Source organism: Haliaeetus albicilla, chromosome 19 (assembly GCF_947461875.1).
Source record: "Haliaeetus albicilla chromosome 19, bHalAlb1.1, whole genome shotgun sequence".
NCBI lineage: Eukaryota > Metazoa > Chordata > Aves > Accipitriformes > Accipitridae > Haliaeetus > Haliaeetus albicilla.
The window spans coordinates 21,955,229-21,966,830 of NC_091501.1; the positions used below are offsets into that span (position 1 = coordinate 21,955,229).

General features: G+C 44.6%; 1 protein-coding gene across 1 annotated transcript; it reads right to left on the reverse strand.

Moving 5' to 3' along the window:
* Window positions 1-5,342: 5,342 nt before the first annotated feature.
* Window positions 5,343-11,568, reverse strand: LOC104316039 (C-type lectin domain family 2 member B-like). Its single transcript, XM_069806764.1, has 5 exons — window positions 11,328-11,568; window positions 10,768-10,857; window positions 9,791-9,954; window positions 8,083-8,186; window positions 5,343-7,135 (listed from the first exon to the last, which is right to left on the reverse strand). Exons 1-5 carry the CDS (start codon window positions 11,566-11,568, stop codon window positions 7,003-7,005), a joined length of 732 nt encoding a protein of 243 aa, XP_069662865.1. The 3' UTR covers window positions 5,343-7,002.
* Window positions 11,569-11,602: the final 34 nt, after the last annotated feature.

The window sequence follows — 11,602 nt, forward strand, 5'->3', positions numbered from 1 at the left end:
CACTAGATGTCTCTACTGCGCCATAAAATATATCAGAAATTATATTCCTTTTAAACTGAAGAAAATTTTATATGCATATGTAGCCTTTTTTTTTTTAAAGTATGAGTTGCATAAAACAACTACTCAGAGATAGCTAGAGTGTGAAGAAGAAAGAAGCCTGGAAGATAAAAAAGGAGTGGATGAGATGGATATCGGCTTCAAATTCACAAAGTACAGATGACTTAGCAGTAAGCTTTTCCCAACCAAAACCAACACAGTAAAGTACTGTAGAGATACTGGGATATACTGCACCCCTCTAACTGAACTGTAAGCTTAAGCAGTTTAAACCAATCCTGATGGGGAGGACAGGAGCACAGGGGAAATGGGGAGACGGTTTTGTGGACAGATGTGCAATAGCCATATCCTATGATGAGTAGTGATGGCGGCAGAGATGGAGGAGGGTGTCAAAGGCCACAGTACATAGCTCAAAATCTTTGCCTAAATAGACCATGAAGGCAGTGTTAGGTGTCAGGACTTCAGCGGGGCACAGCAAGCAGCATGCTGGCAAAGCTAGGAGGGAAGAGATGTCTCACCCCAGGCAGCGCTCTCCCAAGGGCAGCAACTACCCATCCACCTAAGACTGACCTTTTTTGATTTCTGGAGTTTCTGCATATTAGCCTGCTCTGTCCCAGGACCTAAAACTCCACTGTAACTCCTAGTTAAAGGAAATCCCCTGGCTTAGGCTAAAAGAAATAGCTTTTTTTTCCCCCTGAAATAGATAACAATGTGGTGGTGTTCCTGCACTGGGGCAGAATAGGAACTGGACAATCTGTGGAAATCCTTTCTCAGCCTTTTCTTTTCATGATTTTTTAGATTTTTTTTTTCAGGGTTTTGAACTCTTCACTGTGGAGAATAAATTCATATAATTTATATCCAAAACAAGTACATAACTTATGTAAACAAATCTCCATGGATATAAAGCACTGTATCGCTTTAAGTTTTCACCTTCTGAGCATAAGCTGAAGAGCTGATTAGAGCTGAACAAGCAAAATATCAGCCACTGAGAAGAATTTAAAATTGTCTTTTTTCTTTTAAGCAATCTGTGTGCAGTGGCAGATGCAAACTTAGTATGCCTGGGAAATAAATCCTGTATTTTCAGGAGGCTGGAGGCCCTGCCATCTGATAATTAGCCACCATTTCTCTTAAGAATTATATGTTTTCCTAGAAGGGGAATAGGAAAATACTTTTATTATTTCTTGTGACCCATATATCTCTTAAGAATGCATTCAAAAGTACTGGAAAGTTTTTTAGACTGTCTGCAGCTTGATTTTTGTCTCACATGTACTTAGTGAAAAGACTGAGACTGAGTATAATGCTGTACTGCAACACATTCAGGTAAAAGTAATTCTTTTCATAGTCATCAGAGGCAAGAGAAGTGTTAATGCATGGACATTTCTCTCATAAGTGCCTTACCAGCTCCTGAAGATTTTTAGTAAAGGCAACAATAGCCCTGGTGTAGAGAGTATGTTTTGAGCGGATTCCCAGTCTGCTTGGAAGACTAGACACACAATACCTCTTCCTTCTGTAGTTATCAGGAGAAAGCTTCAGGCAAGATTTCCTGTGACAACCTTATTTCAAACATGTGAAGGTCTTCCTAAGTCTGAGTAGAGCAGTCTGCATGTATTGCACAGTGTATATCATAAATGGCACTAATAACAAGGATGTTGAAATTAATAATCAGCTGCCTTCTGCCAAAAAGTAATGCAGTATTTTATGCACAATGTTTAAAAAGGCCTTGATTTTAAAAGGTTTCATGATGCATCAAAAAAACTCAGAGCTGTTCTGAAATCCCACTAGAAACAGTGGTACTTCAGACAAAATTCCTAGGAAAATATATTAATGAAATTTTGAATAGACAAACTGAAAGCTCTAATATTGCTGTGTTATTCTTGCAGGAAACGTCATAGCAGTTTCTTCTTATTCTTATTCTTATTCCATGCTGTCTTAGTTTGGATATGGGCTTAAAAAGGCAAACTGTTGAATTGTGACCCGTCCCTTGCTCAGCTCACCTAAACTATCATTTGCAAGCTTGGATAACTTATATTTGATTATATAATTTTGAAAGAGTACTATTTGCATATTAAGAAATTAAAAGAGGTAAAAATTGTAATTCTACAATGAGTAAAGCCCCCTATTGTTTCAGGGTTGCTGTCCTTCTGTTCCAATCAATTAAAGCCTGAATGGCTCCAACAGCTTAGAAGAAAGCACTTAGATAAGGATGGTAGGTATTTCATAAATGCCAGGAAACACCAAAAGTAAACCTGCTAAGACAGACAGGTGCTCCTACCTTTCCCTGTTATTTCCTTCCTTTGCTAATGCTGGCCTAGCATTAGCCAGGTTGGAAAAACATGAACAAAAGGGTTAAAGACAATGAACCAGCTGAGCAACCACTTTCCTCCCTCTGTCTTCCACTGGATGTGACACCCTTGGTCTGAACGAGTCTTTTGAGGAGCCCAAGTCATGGAGGGGGACAAATGTCTGACTGAATCACGTATTTATTCTGCTTCACTTGTTCAACGTAGACACAGCAAATTAGCCTTTCTGCATTAGGACATCATTTTGTCTCCTGGGGAGGGCGGCAAGGACACAGCAAGGGACATAGCACATGCTGGATGAACCATAGCTGGTGATCAGCATCCGGATTTCAGCCAGGCAAACGTTCACTGTGCAACCTCGTTCAGCTGCGCAGGGGCACCTGAACCATACGAAGGCACTGTCAGGATCTATATATATCGCTTCATGGCCAGGGCAGCGCAGTACGGACACAGGAGAAGGAATATGCTCCCTGTATGATCTGCTCAAGACCAGCTGGAGTGGCAGAGCTTCTCCAAGTTTACCCCATGGATTAGTTGTTGAATACTTGGGAGGTTTCAACTCAACCAGGGTATCCACTGTGGACAGAGTATCCACCAGTCCACAGCATCTCCAGCTGGGAATTGCCCAACACTGGGCTGAGCGGCCATAGGCAGCTGGGGGGACCACTAAGGGTCACTGGTTTCCAAACATGATGGTTACCTCCCTTTTCACCACAGTGAATGGTGAGCATGTGTGGGATGCTACCTTGGCAGCTATGTAGCGAGGTGAGCCCAGACTTCTCAAAGGTCACCTTGCACATCCAACATGTCTGAAGTACAAAACTTTCTCCATCAGCCTCAGCTGGAAGCAGCAAGTCCTTCATCAAGCTTTTCACAGTACCCTTCCTGTAATCCTTGCCTGTTGGACTGGGAAGATCTGCTGGGTTCCTCTGACCTCCTCCTCATCACTGGTGCTTAAGTCTCTTTTCCCTCCCCCAGCCTGGAAAAGGAAGCAGAAGTGACTGGAAGCAGTTGCTAAAGTGGTTTGCGTGGAAATGGCTGTGCAGAAGCAGGGACCAGCCTGCTTGGGGACGATGGAGAGAAGTGGACCCCAGCCAGCCTGACTCGGGGAACGGCTACGAGGAGTGTGAATCCCCCCGTGCCTAGAGTCAGCTGCATCACCGACACCTCCTGCCTCGTGGACACACCGTAGAGCACCCAAGGGTGCAAGAGCTGTCCTGCACCAACGGGCATCCAGCCCAGCAGCTCTGCAGGTGGGACAGGCATGGCTGAGGCCAGGAGTGGTTTTGCAGGGTAAAGCTCCGTATTGCACCTCTGTCTTGTGCACCCTGGTCTCTCTCCCTGCTTCCTTCTCCCTGGCAAGGGCTAAGGAGAAGCAGCAGCAAGAGGGAGAGATGCGTTTTTCTGGGTGGCGTTTTGGCAGACTGCACACCCAAGCAGGCTGTGCGAGCCCACGCCGCGGTACCTCTCTGCTGGATTAGATTTCCCACAGCAAGCACGAAGGCAGTGTAAACACCTGTGCGTGTGGTTTGCAACGTGAGAGATGTAAAAGCAGGTATTCACGCCTGGCCTGAGGCAAAGTTATGCCAGGCATGGTGAAATGCAACAGTATCTATGCCAGTGCAGACCTGGCCTTAACATGATGTGAAATCACAGTATAACAATTTTTGCAGGAGCAAAAGATAAATCTTGGTGGGGGGGGGGAACGATGACAGACCTTCAAATTTATGAAACTAGCAACCTAGTCCAGCTGAAATGGGGACTGACTTTATTTTGGATTTGCTGTTGGAAGAGGCCACAGATTTGCAGGGCAGAAGATTAAGTTCCTACAAACTTCTGCTCTTCCCCTGAGTTCAGCATTGTGCAAAACTTCCAACTGCTGATTATTTCTCACCAGCCGGGTTTATTTGCCTGTACCAGTCAATTTTTTTGAATGAAAAACATCACTTTTCCGTCAGTTACAGGATTAGGGATAGCATGAATCCATTGGGAATTGACAATGTCCACAGCATGTCAGAGTGTGGTAGGGAAGCACAGGGGAATCACAGGGGAATTTCATACTTTGGGAGACGTTATTTGCTGAATTGGGAAACTACTTTCGAAAATGCATGTAATTTAATTGTTATAACAAATCTAATTGCTATTGTATTAATTGATCACAGATGAGTATGTTGGATCCTGTGCAGATCATGCAGTGAAAACTGATCTCCTGCCAGAGAGCTCACTACGCAAGAACTTTATAACCTAGACGAGCAAGAAAAAAGTACACATCCAGCTCATTTCAACCTTAATCACAGTGGTTAAATAATCCAGGAAATGTACACAGCAATTACATTTATCCAAATATTATTTTCAACGTCTGTTTTTGTGGGTTGCTACTCTGATTGAAAGTTTAAAATGAAATTGCATTCAGCAATTCACCTGTTGCAAAACCACTTGTATGACTCTGTTGCTATGTTCCTCACCTAACTTTGCCTGGGAAGCTCACAATGCTGGGGAATATTGTGCAAGTTTTCCTTGACAAAAAAAGCTCAAAATGAGGGGAAGTTCACATGGGTTTTAGTTTTCTTAAAGCTATTAGCAATTAACTGTAATTTAGCTGCTGTGTGAGACTTTTAACACGAGTGGTCAGTAGCCTGGCTCAGCCAAGGGTCTAGATCATCAGGGCAGGTCCGAGGTGAAGCTGGAAAATCAATGGATTGGTTGAGCCAAAATGGGGTCCTGAGCCCCTGGGCTGGGGCCTGGGAGGAGGGATCACCTGAGGGGTGACCCTTCCCAGTCAGTCAGGCTCATGATGAACTCACAGACTCTGTCATGGTCCTACACAGAGTTTGTGAAGTTCACTGTTGAAAAATGTCCTGTGCCCACCTACAGACGGTAACTAAGCATGCCTAAAGAAGCAGGTACCATAAGGTAAACAAAGCAGTCTCGGACCACCACACATCTAAAGCAGAGGAGCAACTCAATGAAAAGCAGAGACCCAAAGCATCACAGGCAACAATTAGTGAAGTATTTGTTGGCATATTTATAAGGCAATTTACAGAGATGGCAAAATGGACTGCTCACCCTGTCTGGCACTTCATGCTGACTCTTTCAACAGGACTTTTGACACGTGGTGGGCAATAGGTCCCTTACCCTGGCAATCTGAACCCTGCCCACGGTTCCTTACAAGGTGCTTCCCCCTCCTGTTCTTGTGCTTTCTTGGGGAATGACCATGGGGAACAAAGATATATTGAATACTCTGTTCCAGTTTCTCCTCTCACCTCTTTCTTCCCCTCCAAAGGAGTACATCTTCTGGATAAATACCAAGTGCATTTATCACAATTTGCAATTTCTTCTTCCCACTTCTTTGAAGATCAATATGACAGACTCTTCATCTTCCCTGAGCTTAAAGCAGTATTCTGTTTCCAGACAAGAACATTTTCCTGGCTTAAAAAGCCTTTCTTCTGGTTCACGTTTTTAAAGACGGTGCCCACCCTTTGTAAATCATGTATCTTGGGAAGCAGTCATTGTACAGGTATCTGCTGAATCTGAGAATGACCAGGTAGGAACCAACCGCAGATCTTCCAGGTGAGCCTCCCATGCCCCCACTGCTCATTTTCAGAGCATCGTGCCAAGAATTTAAACAGATTAATCCAAGGTGCAATGCTATTTAGCATTATTGCATCTGTCCCATGGGCTATTAAACTATCCTTGCCCACACAAGTCACTTGACTTTTTTTCCCCTGCATAGGCAAACAGAGAAACACAACAGTACCTCAATTTAAGTTGCCCTAGAGCCCTTTCCATGCTACATATACATGTGTCTCCCCTTCTAAGTCCAGTTGACTTTCTCAGCCCTCCCAAAATGACAGCTGTGCGTGATTCAGTCTGGGAGCTTTCCTATTGCTGCCACATATTCAGGGAAGTTTTGGGTAGTAGCCGTCAGGTTTGCAGATCAGTCCAGAGGGATAGAGAAGAGTATCTGTAATCTGTCCCACTCTATATGCCCCATAACACCAGTGCCATTCACTAGAAGACCTAGTCATTATCTGCCTTCCTGGTTTACAAAGCTCCCATTTATATCCTTGGACTTTACATAGCAATCACATTTGAAAAACCCATGGAAAAAGAAGGGGAGGGAAGCCGAAACACCTTATGATAATCTCACCCACTTACCACAAAGACAAACTGAAAGTTCTCGGACAACAATTACTGAGCTCCATAGAAAACAGTAAAACAGAGGCATTACTGGGTTCACTATGGACTGCATTTTCAATATGTCCATTTTCATATCCATCTAACAAAGTTTTTAGCTGCCCTAATAAACTGTGTTTTGTAATTGTGAAGAGTTCTCAAGGAAAGCATCCATTGCCACGTCCTTCAGAAGTTTCAACAATGAAACTGTATTACCAAGAAGCAACTTTTGTTCTTTGCCGTGGCTGTTGTATCACCATTTCCTCTTGGTACTGCTACTTCTTAACCAATTACCTCTTTCACATGGAGTCACTATTACTCCCTGGATTGCTTCTCCTGGAGAAGTTCGGATATGATCCTCGCCACAGCACCTCTTGCCCTCATGGACCTCCTGCAGCAAGGACTTTCAGTATTCTGAATTCCAACTTCTCGTGAAGAAAGTCTCTGTACTGGCACAGCCAGCTGTTCCCTATTAAGAGCTTGTCTTGGGACTAAACTGACCAATGGTGCAAAGCCAGTTCCTGAGTGAGGAGCACCTTCTGGTAGAGATGAAGGCTGAATCTATATGGACACAGTCTCCCTCATTTGTTATATTGACACGAAATCTAGAAAGCCAAGAGAAAAATAAGAATTAGAGCAGAACTGTGGTCTAAAATTCAGAAGACCTATTTCTTATTCTTTGTAAAACTGGGTCTTTAAGACTGTGGAGAACAAAGTAGAGAATTATTTAAAATGAGCCCCAATTCACATTGGGAGGATCAGAATTCACGTGCACGTGATGAAACACATGGTGATGCTCTGATGCACCTTCTATTAAAGCAAGTTGCTTTGATCCCCACAGAGATGTATGTGTACTTGTACTTCATAGTCTACAATGTTTTGTGAGCACAAAAGGCCCAACTCTTCAGAGCAAGAGAGAGAGAGGATCCCAGTGGGACCCATGGCAGCAGTACTCCAGAACAGACTGGGGCTATGCCACCTCTTCTCACCGATTTTGCTGAACCTCTGCAGAATACATAGGATGTGGCTGCAAAGAAAGCCAATCTCTGGGATACAAAGTGGGCAAAAGTGATGCCTTCTGAGTACATCACCCCCCCGCCCAGTGACCTTCCAACGTGGCCCTGAACACCTCAGTTGGTCTTAGGAGGCCCTGTCTATACTGGTGGCATGTTGAACCCTGCAAGACCAACAGGGCAAGCTAATTCAAACAAATCATAATGTCTAACATTGGTAATTCTTCCTAATAAGGCAAATGTTATGCACCTCATACAGCGGGATTGTACAGAAACAGATTATTCTAGGCATAACCTATCAGCTGCTATGCCACCACAGGAAAAAGCAGGCAGTGATGCCCCTTCCCCACTTCTCTGGGGACATAACTAGTTTTATTAGCATAGTATTAGCATTTTTACAGCCATATGACAGCCCTCATTTGGTAAGATATGCCAGTTTATCTACAGTGGAGTATGTAACAGAGAATAACTTTTCTACTGGGACAAAAGTAGGAGCCATTGACTCCATTCCTGCATAGTATATTTGAAAGAAAACTCACAAGTTTGTGTCAAATGACTCTCCATTCACCCAGAAGAACTTGTTTCCTTTCCTGCGCAGCCCAATCCAGAAGTTTGTTATGCGTATTCGATACATTATAAAGTTCTAGACAAAACACAGAATAAAATGACATACGGCTATTAGATTTTTTTATGATTATGATTATATAGCTTTTTGTATAAAAACTGCACAGATATAAACTGCGTCACAGAATATACAATGGTGGACTTTTTTTTTTACAGGTCACTGATGTTTTACTGCTAAATTTAATCAGGTGAAATAATAAAGGAAGCCCTAGACCCATTACTAATAGTCAATGAGGTCCCAGCTATCCAGTTGGTAGTCATGCACAGTGTTACTCACCATCCACCTACACCCTGCCCCACCCCATCATTAAAAACATCCATGTATGTTATTAGAAATACCATATCACATTACACAATAGTCAACTAGTAGAATGGTTTCACTGTATCACCAGGAGAATGGTGTTTCAGTACAAGGACATGTATTCAGCAGGGACACAGTGCCTGACTCGGCACAGGTTGCCTTGACTTTTATGTCACCATAATTCCTTGGATGTCAGTTACGTTGTGTCTCTATCAAATTCAAGTCACACATTTAAAATCCCCCAGCCTCCCAATTTTCACACTTTTACTCTTGACACTAATTGTATCATAAATGTGTGAATGCATTCTGTTTTCCTGTTCCTTATATTACTGACCGTAAAGTCAGTTGGGACTACCTAAACGCAAACTCCAGGACATTTGAGGGCACACGCACAGTTTACCATCTGCAGTGTGAATAAAACAAAGCCTTTCTCAATTCTTTCCTTATGATCCTATAATCGTCACTGAAAACACATTTGCTATAGTGCTAATTTCTTTTGTTTTTCTCAGCCATGCAGAACACCCTGAATTGGTAGGACACTACAGGAGACTCAAAGAACATAGTAAAAAGAAAAATGGTTTGAAAACAACAAAAACCACAGGAAGAACCTCCTGCACGAACCAGGTATTTTGAGTGCCATGGGTCCCAGCATCATACAACCACAGCCAGTCTTCGCCTTCTGTGGAAATGGAGAAATTGACTATTTTGCACAGAACTAACAACACATTTCTGTTCCTCGGTTGGCCACTAAAGCATTTGTTATGCTAAAGAAAGCACCCTTTAAAAGACCTGCGTCCTTAAAGAATATCAAGAAGATAAAACACATGGACGTGCACCAGTGGTCTGTAAACTCAAAATTAGTTTAGCGTTATATTTAGAGTGGGAATTGCTGCTGACTGTACTTTTGGGTACCTTGGAGAGAGAATGAACGTCCAGAGGGTGTGAGGGGAGATGACAGGCTAAATTGCCTAACTTACAATGTGCACATAAATTGCCAGTTCAGAAAAAAACAACCACACCTTCTTTATTAGTAATTAGGAGTCACAACTCCATTTTTATATTTTTTCAGACTTTACTTTTCATTTATACATAGTTTGCCTTTTAAATTTCTGACAAACACTCTAAGGTAATAACAGAATATCTACACCAGATTTTAGTGAACAGACCACATCGCGCTGAAAACATCTGTAGGTTGTACCAACTTGCAGCAAACAAGTCTGCCACACAGTATGCTGGGTTTCAACAAGGGAACAAGTGATGGAGTTACAGAAACTGTTAGGACAGCAGACATAACACCGAATTCAAGGTGCTGGACACCTTACCAGCTCTTGGGGGCTGTCAATCACTGCAAGGGAAGCTCCATAGTCAGAGCAGGACTCCTGACTGGAATTCCAATCTGCCATGACTCCTGAGTGATAGTAACACTTCTTCTTGTAGTAGAGCCAGTCATCAGGGCATGGCTCCCACTGTGGTAATTTAGGTGGATCTTTTGTTCAAATGAAGAAATGAAGAGAACGTTACTTACTCATTATTATGTGTTTAAAATACAATTGTATACATGCTTACAAATTCTTGACCTGCTTCCTCCATCTTAAAAATATCCACGACTTGCACTGAATTCAGTAGGAGGTGGGTGAACATAAGACAACTGAAGGATTGGGCTCGGTTGTAGTTTTTTCCAGTTATACCAGCTACGGTGGGTCCAGTAATCCCCGATTACGTGCTCACACACCAGGCACATGACAGCAGACAGACTCTGGCATGTGCAAGTGCAAAGCTCCAGCTACACCGGAGACACCACGGGTGAGAACGCCAGGGCAGAAGGCCATCTTTGACAAAGAGTGCAAACATAGACACTAGTTATCTACCGTGAAGCAGCTAAAATCTGACCCTAAACAGGTTCTGGTTCAGTGTACTCAGCTGTAAATATAACTCTATAGGCCAAAGCCAAGACAAGTTAAGAAGTCAGTACTGCCTCCCTAATGCTGCCTATGGCTCTGTCATTCCTCAGCATTTTGCCATGCTGTAGTACAATGAAATCCTGCAGGCAATTTAAAAAAAAAAAAAAAAGTCAGTTTAATGCTACCGGAAACGACAGTCCAATGTCAATGCCTAACACATTTTTAGTTTCGCTTTCCTTTTCTGGATTCCTCTCTCTCACAGCAGCCATGACAGTGTGAGAGCTGAAAACCAGTGAAAATACCTCTTCCCCCTCAGCAATGATGAGACAGCGTAACGAAAGAGAAAAGCACTGAACTTCTCTTTCCAGAGCTAGGCTTTCTGAAATAAACGCACTCACTCAAGGTAATCCATGCTAAGAGTAAAATCACAGCAACAGCGATGACGATTCCTGTAATTCTTTTCCAGAAAGAGAGGTGTGAACACATACCTAAGGAGAGAAAGAAATATTAAAGCACGTCAGGGAACGGAGTACGTGTCGGGATCTGAAGACTCGGGTCGAAAAAAACAGCCCATGCAGAGCTACATTAACTTCCTTAAAGTTTCCCAAACCCTCACCTCTACCCCTGAAACTTCGCCCGCAACACCGCCGAGCTTCAGTACCGGCTTTCAAAAGGTCCTAAATTGCCAAATCCCGCAGAAACCCTCGCAGGAGACGGGGGGTGTGTGTGTGTCCCTCACCCCCGGGGCCGCTTCATGGCCACGGCATCGCCCAGGGCGGGCCCCACCCCAGTCCCAGTCCCAGCACCAGCCCCACCGCCAGCCCCACCGCCAGTCCCAGTCCCAGCACCAGCCCCAGCACCAGCCGCAGCCATCCGGCCGGCTCCCCGTCCCACTCCGCTCTGCCCGGGCAGGGCCGGGCCCCGTCCGCAGCCCCCCGTCCCCTCCCGGCTGACTCACCCGGCGCCTCTCTGCGCCTCCGATAGGTCGCCGCCTTCGCCAGCAGCCGCTCTGCCTCCGCTGTCGGTCCTACGAACACCGCCGGCCGGCGGGCCGCGGCCGACTTGTCTCCGGGCGGCAGCCGGGACAGCACCGGGTCGGAGTTGAGCCGCCGCCGGAGCCGCCTCAGCCGCCGCAGCTCGACCCGGCGCCAGGACGGGAACGACGAGACCTCGCCGCCGCCGCCGCCGCCCTCCTCCATCGCCGCCGCGCCGGCCGCTCGCCCTCGGAGGTGA

Bases quoted from the DNA above. Each gene is read 5' to 3' on its own strand.
- LOC104316039 (XM_069806764.1), bottom strand. From the start codon at position 11,568: ATGGAGGAGGGCGGCGGCGGCGGCGGCGAGGTCTCGTCGTTCCCGTCC. The intron at 10,858-11,327 runs GTGAGTCAGCCG...TTCTCTCCTTAG, and splicing joins GAGGCGCAGAGAGGCGCCGG to GTATGTGTTCACACCTCTCT. The intron at 7,136-8,082 runs GTGAGTTTTCTT...TTGGCTTTCTAG, and splicing joins GAGTCATTTGACACAAACTT to ATTTCGTGTCAATATAACAA.